The sequence below is a fragment of the Schistocerca cancellata genome, chromosome 3 (assembly GCF_023864275.1).
Source record: "Schistocerca cancellata isolate TAMUIC-IGC-003103 chromosome 3, iqSchCanc2.1, whole genome shotgun sequence".
Taxonomy (NCBI): Eukaryota; Metazoa; Arthropoda; class Insecta; order Orthoptera; family Acrididae; genus Schistocerca; species Schistocerca cancellata.
In genome coordinates this window covers 400,192,694-400,211,767 of record NC_064628.1, presented here as the reverse complement: position 1 = coordinate 400,211,767, position 19,074 = coordinate 400,192,694, and the positions used below count along the sequence as shown (strand labels likewise).

At 44.1% G+C, this 19,074-nt stretch overlaps 1 protein-coding gene across 1 annotated transcript in view; it reads right to left on the bottom strand.

The window, feature by feature from the left end:
- The window catches only part of LOC126176335 (cGMP-specific 3',5'-cyclic phosphodiesterase), a gene marked incomplete at its 3' end in the record, with an annotated part of 587,168 nt that overhangs the window by 319,757 nt on the left and 248,337 nt on the right, over nucleotides 1-19,074 (bottom strand). The window contains exon 6 of the mRNA XM_049923487.1: nucleotides 17,421-17,564. Coding sequence (XP_049779444.1) covers nucleotides 17,421-17,564 — 144 coding nt within the window. The remainder of the gene's footprint in view (nucleotides 1-17,420; nucleotides 17,565-19,074) is intronic.

Sequence of the window (19,074 nt, the reverse complement as noted above, 5' to 3'; positions counted from 1 at the left end):
GGCGCGTGCTACAGAGTACTGTGAACACAATAGCACTGCAAACGCTTTTTATTGAGAAAAGACACTTAGAAAGTTTCTTAGTTCCGCTTTTCGTATGTACAAGATATCATCTCGCAAAATGGGATGGGCTTCTGAAACTAGTCTCCTGCATAAATTAAAATTCATCCCGAGCTCATATCTTCATACATGTAGAAGATAAACTTTTCTGATATTGCATGAATCTTTTGGAGACTTGCAGCATTAGAATTAAAATAAGTGTAACTCATATCCTGATGAAGGATAGTTGCCACAGAGACAGAAGTAATGGTCCATCACTTGAAAATGTATCATTACTGTTCAAAAGAGTTTTAGAAGGAATGTGAGCATCGGTTTCCTGTACATCTCGCTTATGCGTTGGCAGTCGCCGACTGCTTACAAGGGAAGTCCAAGACGCTGGCATCGCCGCGCGGGATTAGCCGAGCGGTCTCAGGCGCTGCAGTCATAGACTGTGCGGCTGGTCCCGGCGGAGGTTCGAGTCCTCCCTCGGACATGGGTGTGTGTGTTTGTCGCCGGCCGCGGTGGTCTAGCGGTTCTAGGCGCTCAGTCCGGAGCCGCGCGTCTGCTACGGTCGCAGGTTCGAATCCTGCCTCGGGCATGGATGTGTGTGATGTCCTTAGGTTAGTTAGGTTTAAGTAGTTCTAAGTTCTAGGGGACTGATGACCATAGATGTTAAGTCCCGTAGTGCTCAGAACCATTTGAACAATTTTTTGTGTGTTTGTCCTTAGGATTGTTTAGGTTAAGTAGTGTGTAAGCTTAGCGACTGATGACCTTACCAGTTAAGTCCCATAAGATTTCACAGAGATTTCTTCTTTTGACGCTGGCATCACAGACTTACTTTACACTTTGTACACCGTTAGTACGCCATTACAACAACACAACATGCAGGTGGTAAGGTCTACTACTCCGGCAATTCCGAGAAAATCAAAAATGATTAAAATGGCTCTGAGCACTATGGGACTTAACAGCTGAGGCCATCAGTCCCCTAGAACTTAGAACTACGTAAACCTAACTAACCTAAGGACATCACACACATCCATGCCCGAGGCAGGATTCGAACCTGCGACCGTAGCGGTCTTGCGGTTCCAGACTGTAGCGCCTAGAACCGCTCGGCCACTCAACCCGGCTCCGAGAAAATCGCTTACGCGTCTATTATGTAACTGATGTATCTGTGCGAAGGTACTGACTGTAAGAAGTGCTTACCATTCGCTCATTGCAACAGCATCCTAGACAAAGCGACGGTTCGAATCCCACTGACATTAAATTTTTAATGCATACTTTTTTTTATCACTGGTCACATTATTTAATTGATATGACATTTGAGAGATAATATAATGAAAACAACCACGTGCACTTTCATGTGGTGAGAATGACGTTATCCCGCGTGACCGCTACGGTCGCAGGTTCGAATCCTGCCTCGGGCATGGTTGTGTGTGCTGTCCTTAGGTTAGTTAGGTTTAAGTCGTTCTAAGTTCTAGGGGACTCATGACCACAAATGTTAAGTCCCATAGTGCTCAGTGCCATTTGATCCATTTGAACCAATGACGTTATTCAGCAATATAGTAAGTCACAGTGTGGCAGACAACAAGAGTAATGTACAATTACTCATAGGGTGTGCTCTGCACATCACACGTTGCATGATGGTATTTGTCATACAGACACTGAAAACATAAATTGAAACTTCATGCAAATAGAACTGTTTCTTTCTTTCCGTTGTGTAACCTCTCAAATGCCATGCAAATTAAGTAATATGACCGGTGAAGAAAAACGTTGATCAGTCAATAATGAGCGGGAGTCAAATCTTAGCCTCATACACGTTCGTCTTATGACGCACGAATGGTAATCTCTTGACTACCGTGAACTCTAATGTCGAACACCGACGCACAGATACATAAGGCACATAATAGACCCGTAAAACTTCTCTCGCGGTTTCCTCGCAATTTCCACAGTAGTGCACCTTACCACTTGCACATAATGTTGTTTTAATGGCCTACTGAAGGTGTACAAAGTTTGAAGCAAAGCCGGGATCCCAACGTCATGCTCTCCCCTTCCTATTCTCGGGAGTAGGTGTCGTGCAGTGGTGCCTAGCTTGCCCCTGCTCACCACTCCTGACTGCCCGGCATCCACTGTGTTGGGCATAGCTCGCTACCTCTGCTCCAGCAGTCCGCCTCCAAGAGCAGCCGACATGAAAAGTGCTTGTGTGCAGTAGGTGGTGTCCATGGTCCGTTGTTGATACTAAAGTTGTCCTCACATGGGACGTGTTCGGTGATGTGGACGTCTGTCCAACCCGTTACATGACTGCTCAGGAACAGCCACATGGCACAGTCACATTAGTGATCTGCCACCGTAACGCCATCTACCGGGAGTTATTGGTTGTACTATAAACATCAGTCACAGGTATTATGCAGACACATAAAATTGTTACATTAACATTATTAGGAAACTGTCGAACATGTGTGGAGGAAATTTGAGAGGGAATTGTGACAATGCATTGGAGGAACCTAACATCTTGAAATGTGAAGCAGAAATTAAGTTCAGTGGGATGAAACTAAAACTTTGAGGTTTGCCGATGACATTCCACATCTGTCACAGATATCAGAAGACTTGGAAGTTTACAAAATGGATAATATCGCCGAAAGAGGTTGTAGGACGAATACCGACAGCAGTTAAATAATGAAAGGCAGTAGAATCGAATTAGGCGACACCAAAGGAATTAGGAAATGACACACTAAAATTAGCAGCTGAGTTTTCTAATTTCAGCAGCAAAACAACTCACACGGCCGAATTAGAGAAGATACACTATGTGATCAAAAGTATCCGGACACCTGCCTGAAAATGACTTACAAGTTCATGGCGCCCTCCATCGGTGTGAATTCAGTAAGGTGTTGGCCCACACTTAACCTTGAAAACAGCTTCTACTCTTCGAGGCATACGTTCAATCAGGTGCTGGAAGGTTTCCTGGGGAATGGCAGCCCATTCTTCACGAAGTGCTGCACTGAGGAGAGTCATCGATGTCGGTCGGTGAGGCCTGGCACGAAGTCGGCGTTCTAAAACTTCCCAAAGGTGTTCTATAGGGTTTATGTTAGGACTCTGTGCAGGCCAGCCGATTGCAGGGATGTTATTGTCTTGTAACCACTCCGCTACAGGCTGCACATTATGAACAGGTGCTCGATCGTGTTGAAAGATGCATCGCCATCCCCGAATGGCTCTTCAACATTGGGTAACAAGAAGGCGCTTAAAACATCAATGTAGGCCTGTGCTGTGATAGTGCCACGCAAAGCAACAAGGGTAGCAAGCCCCCTCCATGAAAAACACGACCGCACCGTAACACCACCGCCTCCGAATTTTACTGTTGGCACTACACACGCTGGCAGATGAGGTTGACCGGGCATTCGCCATACCCACACCCTGCTATCGGATCGCAAAATTGTGTACCGTGATTCCTCACTCCACACAACGTTTTTCCACTGTTCAATTGTCCAATGTTTACGCTCCTTACACTAAGCAACGCGTCGTTTGGCATTTACCGGCGTGATGTGTGGCTTGTGAGGAGCCGCTCTACCATGAAATCCAAGTTTTCTCACCTCCCGCCTAACTGTTATAGTACTTGCAGTGGGTCCTGATGCAGTCTGGAATTCCTGTGTGATGGTTTGCATGGATGTCTGTCTATTACACATTACGACCCTCTCCAACTATCGGCGGTCTCAGTCAGTCAACAGACGAGGTCGGTTTACACACTATTGTGCTCTACGTGTCCCTTCACATTTCCACTTCACTATCACATCGGAAACAGTGGACTTAGGGATGTTTAGGAGCGTGGAAATCTGGAATACAGAGGTATGACACAAGTGACACCCAATCACCTGACCACGTTCGAAGTCCGTGAGTTCCGCAGAGCGCCCCATTCTGTTCTTTCACGATGTCTAATGTCTACTGATGTCGCTGATATGGACTACATGGCAGTAGGTGGTAGCACAAACACCTAATATGAAAAATTTATGTTTTTTGGGGTGTCCGGATACTTTTGATCACATAGTGTATAAAATTGCAGGCTGTCTATAGTACGAAGACGGAATATTGCTAACATCGAATGTAAATTTAAATTTTACGAAATTTTTTTCTGAGGTATTTATCTGGATTGTTGGGTTGTGTAGAAATAAAACGTGGGCGATAATCAGCTCAGATGAGAAGAGAATGTAAGGTTATGAAATGTGGTGCCACAAAGAATGCTGAAGGTTAGGTGGGTAGGTTGAATAACTAATGAATGGGTACTTGGTCGAATTCTCGAGAAAATGGATTTTTAGCAGAACTTAACAAAAAAAGCTTTTGATAATACACATGCTGAAACATTCGTGATTAATCTGTTTGGAAATGCAGGGAAGTGTTGTTATGACCAGACGAAACTACAATCGTCCATCAATAACTTTGGGAGATGGCTCATTGGAGCTGCAATACATGTAATACTACCTCACTTTGTTACATGAATGAACGAAGATTTACTTAACTTGACACATCCTTCGCCACAGAAGTGCTTGATAATTTACAGCTGTCATTGGCAAGTAAAGCATCACTTGATGCACTAATTAAGACACTCCTGCCTCGAAGTATAACGTTAAGCATTTACAAAAGTACTGTTCCATCTGAGACATCAAATACTCTTTAGTCCTACTCGAAGATGCTGAATTCTTCAGCTGAGATCACGAACTGGCGGAGGGCGCTTCCAAGCTCGGATCTTAAGCTCATGACATAAAACATGATGACAACGTGCTTAATAGCTTGTTTGTCCGTCTTTGAAACGCAGTACACCACTCATTCTGCATATAACGGTTCCATCAATTTGTTGGTAGATTTGTAGAGGTATGTGGTATTAGATGTCTACGCACAGGTCATGTAATTCGGGTAAATGACGGGGCGTCGATTTGCATACGTGGAGATAGCGAACCAGGTGGGTTCCATAGGAATAACATTAGGCGAATATGGTCCCAAGATATCAACATGAGCTTACTATAATGCTCCTCAAACCACTATAGCACTGTTCTGGCTCCGAGACACGAGCAGTTATACTGCAGGAAGATGGCATCGCCTTCGGGGAAGACGTCAAACATGTCAGCTTGTCTTCGGTTACTACCACAGGGCCCATGAAAGCGCAGAAGAATGTCTCCCATAGCGTAATACTGCTCCTACCAGCCTGAGTCCGTGGCGCGCTGCACATTTCGAGCCGCCGTTCACCTCGATGACGGCTTTGTGGAGACGACGATTGACCTAGTGTAGCAAAAATGTGATTCACCCGAAGAGCCGACACGTTTCCATTAATCGACGGTCGAATCCCGACGGACTCGTGCCCACTGCAGTCGTAATTGACGATGTCACTAGGCCAACGTCTGAACACGTAGGGATACTCTGATGCGGAGCTCCATGTTCAACAATGTATGATGAACGGTGTGCTCCGCAACACCTGTGCGTGCACCAGCATTGTGTTCTTTCGGTGTACATGCCTCAGATCACCAACTATCCTACTTTACACAGCAGACAATCCTCCGAACCACACGTTATGTGAAGAGTCGGGGACGACCAAGCACTTAGCGCCTAGTGGTAGTTTCACTGGCTTTTCATCTCTTTGCGCAGATGCTCACGACAGTAGCACGTGAACATTCGAGCTGCTTCGCCGTTTTCGAGATACTCGTTCACAGGCTCTGCGTAATAATAATCTGCACTTTGTCAAAGTCGCTTATCTCAATGGATTTTCAGATTTGCAGCCAATATTAGCTACGGGGATCCCACGTCCATGTCTGCTCTGTTTACATACTTCTGTTACCACGTCACGTGTCCGCAACGCCACCAGGCGGCATCTAACGTCCGGTGGGCAGTGGTCGTAGTTTTTCGGCTGCTCAGTGTGTACTGACCTCTGTGCGGGGCTTTTCTGCTGTGCTGGGAGGGAGAGAGATGGGGTGTCTCCTCTCCTGCCTCTCCCACTCGTCACTGGGGATTGCAGCAAAACATCTCTAATGTATGTGGTATCGATGCGTGTTGCCGTCTGTGGTGTGGTGCCGGCCGGAGTGGCCGTGCGGTTCTACGCGCTGCAGTCTGGAGCTGAGCGACCGCTACGTCGCAGGTTCGAATCCTGCCTCGGGCATGGATGTGTGTGATGTCCTTAGGTTAGTTAGGTTTAATTAGTTCTAAGTTCTAGGCGACTGATGACCTCAGAAGTTAAGTCGCATAGTGCTCAGAGCCATTTGAACCATTTTGTGGTGTGGTACCTCGAGCTTTGGACGACCCCACGTGAGTGAAGGATAAAAATGATAAAGGAAGTCAAAGGGTTGACTACAGTGCGCCAGTTCAACCAGATGTAGACTTCAGTAGTTATGTGGAGATGAAGAGGCTTGCGTAGGACAGACCGCTATAGAGAGCTGTATCAACTCACCCTTTCCACTGAAAAGCAAAGCAACAGCAAACAAGTAGCAAATAAACGCTTAAAATAGTGCATTTCCTCCTGAACAAATTATCATTGACAATGCAACTGAACAAGCAAATTAAGTCTTGAAATTCTGTGGGTACTTAATATGATATGCCTAACCAAAAATGAAATGGAGGTCCCCAGATTGTGAACGCCGTATGTTATTAAGTAAACTATTGGTCTCTATGTAATCTCTCTCTCTCTCGCTCTCACTCTTTCCTAGCATTTAATCCCGACTTGTGGGGTCTGCTGCTTAATCGGATGTGGTATGTTAATTTGAAGGGGTGGCGAGATGCCCTTTGTGTCGCCACCCCTCCCCCCAGGAAGGAAATAGTGTACCCCAACTGTCTGTGTAGTGTAATCCATGGGATAGTGTGAATGCGTTCAGAAGTCTGCGAACCGTGTAACTGAGGCAGAACGTGGGGACCAGCCCAGTATTCACCTAGCGGGATGTGGAAAACCACATAAAAGCCACATCAAGGCCAGCCAACACAGCGGCCCTCGTCATTAATCCAGCTGGCGGATTCGATCCGGGGCCGACGTGCCTACCCGAGTCCAGGAAGCGGCGCGTTAGCGCTCTCGGATACCCTGGCGGGTATCGATCTGTATGTAATGAAAATCATCAAATTTTTTCTTTTCACGTGTTTGCCCACATACCTTACAATATTACTCCAGAAACAATTGGCAATTGTACATGAACAACGAGGATGTAAACAGACAATTTTTGAGTAAAACATCTCAAAAAGTTTTATGTTCCGCTTATGATGGTACTGTTTCGCAAAATTTCAAGTCAACATTACTATACCAGTCCAGTATTATATACTGTCTGTATAGTTAAGTGGGTATCATATCGTTCTATATGTCCTAAATTTTAAGTAAATGTAACATTCCGGATTCATTACGAAGTACATTCCTAATTGTTAATTGACTGACACCTTTAATCAGAACCTGTGCCTAAGCCTAGTTAGTCGTCATTTCGTAAAATTGTAGTGATCATTCTGTAACATTAAATAATTAGAGACTGCAGAAATGCTGGCATGAAAAATCAATACTTCTAATAAACAAAATGGTAATTTAAAAAGTCCGATATCAGGAAACCTCATTACCTTGTGAAATAGCTCAGAAGGAATCGCCAAGCAAGGTATTTTTATTCATTATTCATTTTTATGTCCACATTTGACTTTAATATTCCTTGTAATTACGTTTCTAATTAACTCTACATTGTTTACACCATCCAGCTTTCCGATTTCTTGAATTTGGGACCATATTTGTTAATTTTACGTAATCAGATAAAGCACGAGTTCAGTACTGTCATTAAATGTTAGTAACCAAATCCATACTGTAACTAATTACGAAACTAAAATAATACGAAAGACGTTATTGTAATTAAAGTGCAGATTGATTTCCATATTTAAAACTCCAGATGGTACTGCGAGTACAAAAAATTATGTCATTCGGTATTGCATTTTATGCCTTATTCGGCTGTAACATCAGTTTCTTTACGTTTTGTAAATTTTAATTGTAACATCGTAATTGCGCCAAAGTAATAGCGGGTTATTTTCAGATTGATTGTTAAAAGTCTATATAAAGTAACGCAGCAGTGCTGCTTTCTCTTAGTCTTTTGTCTCAATTTTTTTTGTCATAGTTGAATGTTTTCCCTCGGTGTTTATTAATGCGCTTTGAACAGGTTGGTCTTTTGGAAATGCAGTTTATATCATGTGGAGAACAATCATTCGACGGTTAAATTCAAAATACACCTGAATCCTTTATTTACATAGTTTCCACATGCAAATCCAGATACGTTTTTGTAAATTTTAATTGTAACATCGTAATTGTGCCAAAGTAATAGCGGGTTATTTTCAAAGTGATTGTTAAAAGTCTATACCAAGGAACGCAGCAGTGCTACTTTCTCTCAGTCTTTTATCTCATTTTTTTGTCATAGTTGAATGTTTTCTCTCGATGTGTATTAATGCGCTTTGGACAGTTTGGTCTTTTGGAAATGCAGTTTATATCATGTGGAGAACAATCATACGACGGTAAAATTGAAAATACAACTGAATCTTTTATTTACATAGTTTCCACATGCAAATCCAGATACAGGCAAATGTGAAGAGAAGAATTCGACAAGATGGAGGCAGCAACAAAAACAACAGGTTATGTATCATTTTAGTGTAACTTCCACTCATGTCCCGTATCAGTTTGGCTCTTTAGATATTTATTATTAAAGAGAGGGTGGTACAGTTACACGCTCATATTATCATAATGTGAAGTTTTGCCATACAACATACTGTGCGAAAAGCGACGCATTTTGGAATATATCTTTCTATTTATGTGCTGAATAGAATATTTGAAAAATACAAAAGATTTGATAATTAATTGAAATCGTCAGCTGCTGAGAGGTGTTGTTGATATACCTCTATTGGGACAGTTGAAAACATGTGCCCCGACCGGGACTCGACCCGGGATCTCCTGCTTAGATGGCAGACGCTCTGAGCCACGGAGCACACAGATGAATAGCGCGACTGCAGGGACTTATCCCTTGCACGCTTCCCGTGAGACCCACATTCCCAACTGTCCACAATCTACACATTTAATGTTCCTAATAGATATTTGCCCGTCCACTCATTACTCGCGCACACTAAGGTGACGATTCCCGTATGAGTTCGATACAGTTACACGCTTATATTATCATAGTGTGAAGTTTTGCTTTACAACATACTGTGCCAAAAGCGACGCATTGTGGATTATATCTTTCTATTTATGTGTTGAATAGAATATTTTCAAAGCACAAAATATTTGATAATTAATTGAAACCCTCAGCTGCCGACAGGTGCTGTTGATATACCTCGATGGGGACAGCTGAAAATGTGTGCCCCGACCGGGACTCGAACCCGTCGGCAGCTGAGAGTTTCAATTAAATACCATTTATTCTAGAGAACCTGCACGGTCATCAATGGTATCTGTTCTTTCGAGAACAGTTACTATCTTCATATATACAAAAGATTTATTAAAAAACTGGCAGAAACAAATCCTGAGATTTATAAATCTCAGTTCCAATGTGACGTACAGGCACTTCAGCCCAAGACCTAGAAAATGATCATGCTTCACATTAGTTCATATTACATAAAATTCGATAGAGTTTGTTCTGTTGTTTGCAGTATGCTTCCAGGTGTATCAATTCTATGACATGCCCATGTTGAGTATCATCTTCCATGTGAGGATGGCTTAAATAATCCTCCTCCAATAGGAGGGCTAATTTCCATCCTGCCTTGATCGACAGGTAGGCAACGGTAGACTGGAATACAGTTGTAATAACCGTAAGTGCCGTTCTCACTGGTTTTTAAGTACAATATGCACTTTGAAGACATCAAAACATAAATAGTGTACCGAAAACATATCATCTGTAGTGCAGTTTGGTATACTACTACATCACAGATGCATAACATAAACAGAATATACCAATTGTAGAAGTGTGAAACCAGAATCTCCCTATAGATGGTGCTAGCCATCAGTGTAGGGCCCGTGAGACCGCGTCTGCAGCGCCATCTGCTTTCTGTAACGGCTGACGACGAATGTCAACACACAGTAACCCAAGTTCCCTGCATCTGTATCTGCTTCAAATACATAAACATGTCGAGTTCTGTGACTACGAACTACGATTTGTGAACAGCATTGGTTTTCTGTTATCATTGAAGAAAACTGCTACAGAATCGCATAGAATGCTTGTCGAAGCTTCGGGCGAACTTGCTTTTGGGAAAACACAGCGTTTCGAATGGTCCAAAAAATTCAAAAGTAGTGCTTTCGATGAGAGAAACGACGAGCGCGGGAAACCACCGAAAAAGTTCGAAGCAACGAATTGCAGACCTTATAGGATGAAGATGATACTTAAACTCAACAGAAACTCGCGGAACAATTGAATGTGACGCAGAAAGCCATTATTCTTTGATTGAAAGCTGTGGGAGAGGTGCAGAAAATGGGAAAATGTGTTCCGAATGAACTGAATGGAAGACAGCAAGCAAATCGAAAGAATACTTGTGAAATGCTGCCTGCCAGATACAACAGAAAGATATATTTTGAGAATCCTAAACGTCGTAAATCGTGGGTGAATCCAGGCAAATCATCGACATCCACTGCAGGACCAAATCGCTTTGGAAAGAAGACAATTCTTTGTGTTTCGTGTGATCAGAAGGGTGTCATCGATTATGAGGAACTAAAACCTGGTGAAGCAGTTAACACTGATCGCTACCAACAACAAATGATCGATTTAAGTCAAGAATTACATGAAAAACGACCGGAATATGGAAAAAGGCAACACAAAGTCATATTGCCCCATGATAACGCCCCATCGCACCCAGGGAAACGATCAAGGTGTTCGGTTGGGAAATACTAGCGCATGCGCATGCGGCTTATTCTCCAGTCTTGACTCCGTCCGATTATCATTTATTTACATCACTGGGATACGCTCTCTCTGAACAACGCTTCAAATCGTATGAAAATGTACTAAAATGGCTCGCTGACTGGTTCGCTTCAAAATAACAACTGTCTTTTTTTTTAAATAAAATATTGTTTATCAGTTTCAAACAACATACGTGTAATTACTGCAACCAAATTATGGTTTCATACTTCTACACCTGGTAAGTATCATCAGATGTTTTACTCGACCAGTGTCTGTGCGCGCCTCCAGTCATTATGTACAATGGGAACTTTGCTTGAAATGAACTTGCTAGGTTTGTTGGGAAATAAGATTAAGCAAACCCAATGTCAGGTTCTTTTGTCAGCCGTGTCACTTTTGCACCGCTGTCTCTAATGACGGCACGTGAGGACAGTGACTAAAATGTAAGCCTGTGACTTCCAGGGAGAGCCAGGGGGGCAGAAGTCTCGGCCCTCGCGTCAGGCTCGCTTTTCGCGCTGTGCTCAGGGCGGCGGGGGGGGGGGGGGGGGGACATGAAAGGCAGCGCGCTTAGCATAAATCCCTGCGGCGCAGCAAAAGCGTGCCCTCTGAGGAGAGCCGAAGCGACGCTGGCGCCTCTGTCGGCGAGTGAGCGCGGCTTGATGGCCGGCTGAGCAAGCCTCAGGAGCCTGGGACGCCTTTTGTAAGCGCCGCGAGGGCACAGCACCGGCGGAAGGTCGTCAAAACTAAGTCAACAGAGACTCCGTACCTGGGGCTCTGCTGCAATTGGATTCTATAGCATATTACGAGGGGGCGGTACGAAATTCCCGTCAGCAATTTGATTCATACTGACAGGACGTGTACAGCACGACGACGACTTCAACATATGTAAACACGAAGCCGTTTTCGAGAAAATTGAGTTTTACGCTTATTTATATATTTCGTATGGTCGCTAGTTTTCAAAAAGTCAGCAGCCGACCCTGTTAAAGCGGTTGATTCAGGAGCACGAGATCCATGCATCGATTAGACACTTCTGCACTTCTTTTTTTTCTTCCCATAGAATTATTGTGACTGTGTGAAGTGACATTATTGAATGAGTCATTTATTATTTTCTTAATGTTTATCCTGAAAAAAGGAGAAAAATTTTCGTAATGAGATTGGAAGAAAATGGATAGACAAAAGAACTTTCAATCAAGTGTGGCAAATATAGTGTGTAACGTATAGAGCACTGAACGAATCAGTATGACATTGATCATAGAAACGTGGGTAACAATGATTACTGCAACATACACCACTAGTAATGGACGCCGAATCTTTTGCATGCGCATAATTATTTTTTCAATGTGTCTCTTGCAAAAAAAAAAAAAAAAATCGTAAGCAATGCACGTGTACCACACAATTTTGGGCGTACCACGCGTATCAGGTGTCAGAATTACGTGGGAATTAAATAAAAATATAGTTCCAGAAGCGAAATTCGATCCACAGACGTCGCGCTTACGAAATCACGCGCTTACTCTCTTCGCTTCGGATTCCTTAGTTATCACCGACCATACGAAGTATCTAAGCAAGCGTAAAATGTTCAAACTCGATTTTCTCGAAACAGGTTGGGAGTTGCGCCCTGCTATTTACATATGTCCTGCCCTACACAGCCTGTCAATACGAATCAAATCGTCCGAGGTGGAGCTTGTATGGTCTCCTTGTTGTCCGACTGCCGCCACGAAATTTCACCTGGGACTTTGCTACGTGTTCTCAGGTCACTGTACGTTTTCCTTCCAAATTATTTTTGGCCTACCTCTCCAATCCTGTGAGATGGTAAGCGCAGTGGTACTTGCACTATGTTTTTCGTTCCCAAACTGTGCAACCACAAATCTTCGAATACCCTTGCCGAAGTGATTCCGATATGAATATAACTACTACACTGAAGCTCCAAAGTAACTTGTATAGGCTTGGGTATTCAAATACAGATATATGTAAACTGGCACAATACGGCGCTGCAGTCGGCAACAAGTGTCTGGCGCAGTTGTTACATCGGTTACTGCTGCTACAATGGCAGGTTATCAATATTTAAGTGAGTTTGAACGTGGTGTTATAGACGGCACACGAGCGATGGAACACAGCATCTCCGAGGTAGCGATGAAGTGGGGATTTTCCCGTACGGCCATTTCACGAGTGTAACGTGAATATCAGGTATCCGGTAAAACATCAAATCTCCAAGATCGCTGCGGCCGGGAAAAGATCCTGCAAGAACGGAACCAACGACGAATGAAGAGAATCGTTCAACGTGGCAGAAGTGCAACCCTTCCGCAAATTGCAGCAGATTTAAATGCCGGGCCATCAATAAGTGTCAGCGTGCTAACCATTCAAGGAAACACCATCGCTTGAGCTTTCGGAGCCGAAGGCCCACTCGTGTACCCTTGATGACTGGACGACACAAAGCTTTACGCCTCGATTCGGCCCGTCAACAACGACATTGCACTGTTGATGATTGGAAGCATGTTGCCTGGTCAGACGAGTCTCGTTTCAAATTGTATGGAGCGGATGGACGTGTATGGGTATGGAGACAACCTCATGAATCCATGGACCCTTCGTGTCAGGCTGGTGAAGGCTCTGTAATGACGTGGAGCATGTCCAGTTGGGAGTGATATGGGACCCCTGATACATCTAGATACGACTCTGACAGGTGACACGTACGTAAGCATCTTGCTGATCGCCTGCATCCATTCATGACCTTTGTCCATTCTGACGGACTTGGGTGATTACTGCAGCACAATGCGACACCCCACACTTCCATAATTGCTACAGAGTGGCTTCAGGAACGTTCTTCTGAGTTTAAACAGTTCCGCTGGCCACCAAACTCGCCAGACATGAATATTATTGAGCATATCTGTGATGCCTTGCAACGTGCTGTACGGAAGAGATCTTCTCCCCCCTCGTACTCTTACGGGCTTGTGGACAGCCCTGCAGGATTCATGGTGTCATTTATCTCTAGCACTGCTTTAGACATTAGTCGAGTCCATGCTACGTCGTGTTGCGGCACTTTCGCGTGCTCGCGGGGGACCTACACGATATTAGGTAGGTGTACCGGTTTCTTTGGCTCTTCAGTACGTACTACTAATACTAGAGTGATATAACTGTAGCGAGTACAGTTAAAAAGTTGTCGGAAGCAGGACACTAGGTGCCTGCATGTAAGGCACATATGATGTAATGGCTTGTTTAGTAGTGAGAGGGACTGGGACATACGAGTGTTTTTCAGAGAGCGAAACATGGATGACACATAGCCTAACAGCAAGGGGTGACCTGTGATTCGGAAGAGAATACTCCAACAGTTTGTTATTATTAATAATACAAGACGATAACTGTCGATGTATGGACCTAGGGGAAAATCTATACGTGCAAAGGATAGTCACAAATTACTAATTACCACACCGGGAAAATAACGTTGCATAACTGATAAGAGAAGCCATTTTGTTTTTGGCGCCTGTAGCAACATGTTATAGCTCTGGCCACACGTACTGGCGGGTACCTGCAAGCACGCTGTTGTCGCACTTGTGTCTGGTCTCGCGTAGCCCTCTCTCTTTCTCTGACATTCGAAAATGGCAACGCTAAATGCACGCAGTTGCATAGTTCCACGGCCAGTAGAGCGTCGGTAGTGGGAAGATGTGTAGACTTTCGTGCAGTTCTTGTTTTCAACTCCTCGATAAGTTATTAGTTTCGGCAGTTTAACTCGAAGAAAAAGAGTGTATTTTGTGATATTATTTGTGCAATTTATTTACTGAGTGGAAGTGTTTGCGTATGCTGAAAATGGAAAAGCAGGAAAAAAAGAGAGGTTTTGCCCTGTGCCATGTGGGTCGGGTTTACAAACAACTCCAACAATATGAACTTTGACAGCTGGGAGAATGCGACTGATGTATGCAACTGAGTTTCAGCGGCAAAGCAAATATAGATATACTACCGAGAGTAGTTGCAAAAGTGTGTCGTTGTATGACACGTCGTTCGGGAGATGTGACATCGTAAACATTGAGATGCGTGAAAGCGAAACTGCAGGGCAAAATTAACTGGAGATACAGGTGAAATAAGTGTACAAATATGTGTGAAATATGTTAAATACCGGGTGGTCAAAGAGTCAGTATAAATTTGAAAACTGAATAAATCACGGAATAATGTAGATAGAGAGGTACAAATTGACACACATGCTTGGAATGACATGTGGTTTTATTAGAACCAAAAAAATACAAAAGTTCAAAAAATGTCCTACAAATGGCGCTTCATCTGATCAGAATAGCAATAATTAGCATAACAAAGTAAGACAAAGCAAAGATGATGTTCTTTACAGGAAATTCTCAATGTGTCCACCATAATTCCTCAACAATAGCTGTAGTCGAGGAATAATGTTGTGAACAGCACTGTAAAGCATGTCCGGAGTTATGGTGAGGCATTGGCGTCGTATGTTGTCTTTCAGTATCCCTAGAGATGTCGGTCGATCACGATACACTTGCGACTTCAGGTAACCCCAAAGCCAATAATCGCACAGACTGAGGTCTGGGGACCTGGGAGGCCAAGCATGACGAAAGTGGCAACTGAGCACACGATCATCACCAAACGACGCGCGCAAGAGATTTTTCACGTGTCTTTTTTTTTTTTTTTTGGTTCTAATAAAACCCCATGTCATTCCAAGCTTGTGTGTCAATTTTTTACCTCTCTAACATTATTCTGTGGTTTATTAAGTTTTCAAATTCATACTGACTTTTTGATCACCCAGTATATGTGACACGTCAAAGTTTCGGGTAAAATGCTCCTTGTAATGTCGGAAATCGATTTCAACGAAACTTACTATTTAGGAATAAATACTGTGAGACTAAGAACCAATAACCTCCAGTTGGGGTAAAGATTATAACGTGGAGAGAGTAGTGAGAAGTAGATGGACAGAAAGGTGCAAGGATGAGATGGAAAATAGACATAGAGGAGGAGAACAGAGTGAGAAGAGAGGGAAATGAACAGAAAGGAAAGAGGAGGAGATGGACAAAGAGAGAGGGGAGAAGGAGGTGGACAGAGAAAGGAAATAGGAGGACATGGAGAAAGAGAGAGACAGAGAGAGAGAGAGAGAGAGAGAGAGAGAGAGAGTGTGTGTGTGTGTGAGAGAGAGAGAGAGAGAGAGAGAGCAGGAGGAGATGGACTACTGGAAGACTGGAATAAATACACACCTGGGCAACCCCGGGTACTTCGCTAATAAACTACATTTGTACTGACCATTACAACAGAAAAAGATTTGTTCAACTGTCATCATTTAGGCAATAGCGGATCTTAAGCACATCATATTGGCATGTTCCCAGTACATGACTGCACAATCAGACATATAAAAAATTAGTTGCGATATGTTACCCCTTCCCCACCAGTGTTCCTGTTTTATTCTACCGTATTGCTAAATGTAACTTGCTCACAGACTGTTTGAAAGCCACTGGCATCCAAGTTTAATTTATGAATTGCGGAAGTCTTGATTTTCACTTGGCATCAGCCTGGTTCGTAATTGGGTGCGTAATTTTGTATTTAATATGCGCACAGACTTTTATTTGAACAGCAAATTCGTTCATTTTATGTCACTGTTCTAACAGCACTATTGTACATACAGTTGGTTGTATTGTGTTTATCATTTTGGGTTCTTCTTTTAGTGTAAGTGTTCTGGCGTAACTGACGCCAGCTCACCGGGTGGCAAAGAACTTGCAAGAAGATCGATAGAGGCCAAAGACAGACTCGCAAGAACCAGGCCGCCAACGCCCTCTTGGCCACCAGTATTTAGATCGCCGCCACGGACCGGAGAAGCCAGTCAGTCATCTAGTGAGTCAACGAGTTGAGTCATCAGTCGCAACCCAGTGGGTGTCACAGTTGCAATTAGCCTCTAGCTCAGAGTCAGTGAGTACCTAGCGACCAGAGTAGCGTACATAGAGGGACTTGTACTTCACTAACAGTGAGGCTAACGTGGACTATTGTGGAAGAGCTTGTACCACAACTCCTGGACAATCTTAAGTAGCTTTCTGTCCTGGTTAACAAAGAATCCTGTTAATACACTCATGCAGTTGTGTTATAGACAGAGGCTACTGGGCACTACCGGCCACAAAACAACATCCTCTCCATGGTTCCAATGGTGCAAGGCTACAGTGACAACGAGACAACACAAAAGTAAGTACGTCTATCTGTACGCTATACTTCTCACATTGTTACTATAAGAGTATCTGCATGCTTTTCATAATGTTTCTGTATCGTACTGTTTGTAATTCTGCTCATCTCATTGTCATCACTGTCATCAGCTGTCTGATGTTTGCCTAATTGCGCTTTTATTTTACTTTAAGAGCGTGTTGGAACGGCAACTTGGGAATTTTGTGCTCTTCTGATTTATTGCGATTACGTTTCTTTTGCACTTCATAACTGCTATTGGCTTTATGGTCCTTATAACTCAAAGTCAAAATAAAAAAGTAAAAAAACTGTCGTCTTTCTCCTGAGACTCTCCGGAGAGGGGAATCCCCGCTCCCACTGACTGAGACTCACCGCCTCGCAGCAGTCGGTGTCGAGCAGGAAGACGGCGCAGCGCTCGCACTTGAGCAGGTCGCGCGCCTGCGTCATGATCTTGGTCACCAGGCACGCCAGGTTGTTCTGCTCCTCGAAGATGCTGCGCGCCAGGTTCAGTAGGATCTGCAACACGAGCACTCACTCAGCAGGCCAGAAATCATCTGCCTCACGACAAAGGCCTTACAGTAGAAATACTGCCGCCCCAGGAAAAGTGGATCACATGCATCAATTGGTTGTCTACAAGTCTGTTGTCACAAAGCTCGAACACGTACATTGTTTTCGGTTCTGTACCGCACGAGATATGACGTCAGACCTACCATGGATGGTAGGAGGGAAGGGGGAGGAGGGTAGTGGGGGGAGAGGGAGGAGGGAGGTGGGGTAGGCTCGTTTCGACGCAGGTGCCCCAGCCCATTCCTTTGACTTGGTAGGGGCAGTATCAGCTTTAGACAGTTTTATCATTTAGGACCGGCATAGTAAAAATGTCCATGAAAATCGAGGGTAGTCACTACACTCAAAAATACCTCTTAATACGGCCAGAGAAGTATTTACAGTTCTTTTTCACACATTATCTCGCACGAAATGATCCTAAGTCTTTTCGTTATTTTCTACTTCTTTTCACTTCTGTTCACTTACCCGTCAGCAGTCAAGGTTCGTTGGAAAAAGATCACTCCATTTCAGAATGAGATTTTCACTCTGGAGCGGAGTGTGCGCTGATATGAAACTTCATGGCAGATTAAAAGTGTTTGCCGGACCGAGACTCGAACTCGGGACCTTTGCCTTTCGCGGGCAAACGCCCTACCATCTGAGCTACCCGAGCACGACTTACGCTCTGTCCTTACAGCTTCACTTCTGCCAGTACCTCGTCTCCTACCTTCCTACGTGCCCGCGAAAGGCAAAAGGTGCCGAGTTCGAGTCTTGGTACGGCACACAGCTTTAATCTGCCAGGTAGTTTCATCACTACATTTATTCGTAGTGCGCTGAAAGCAGTATGCAGTCAGATATTCTCATTATGATGTTCTAGACGCAACAGATGAGCATTTTCAGAACCCCAAAGTCGACTGTCCAGTGACTTCATGTATCGCGATAACAGAAGATGTTTTTCGTGAAAAAAAAGTATTTCAGGATTAATTTTAGCATAATGTAGAAAGCGCAGTAACCAGTCGCAGTACTGACGTCGAACAAGTGCGTCTGAAACTGTCCAGGGCGTGCACAGCCCTTGCTTTGTAAAGTCTAGGTTTGAGTTCGTGCACCCTCCACCAGCAGAAGCTTCAGACACACAGGTCTGCAGCACTCAGCGGAGCGGCCATCTTGTTGAACTCCTTTCTAGAAGCTCCACTGACTTGTCTAGTTCTGCTTAAACCGATATGCCATCTGCCAGAGTCCGGGGAAAGGCGATACTTACTGCCACTTGGTGGCATTGTGCGCGCGTTACGTGGCGAGGACACTGTATAAGGGGAGCAGAGGCGAATGGGGAATCATTCTAGCGAGGAGGCAGGACTGAAATGGGCAGGCCCACTGGCAGAACCGACTTTGCTTTAACTCGATCAGGGAAAGGTATGGTTCGCCTCTTGGGAACGAACTTCTGGGAAGCGGCGAAGCTGCTCGGCTATTCCCGTGCTACTGTTTTGAGTAC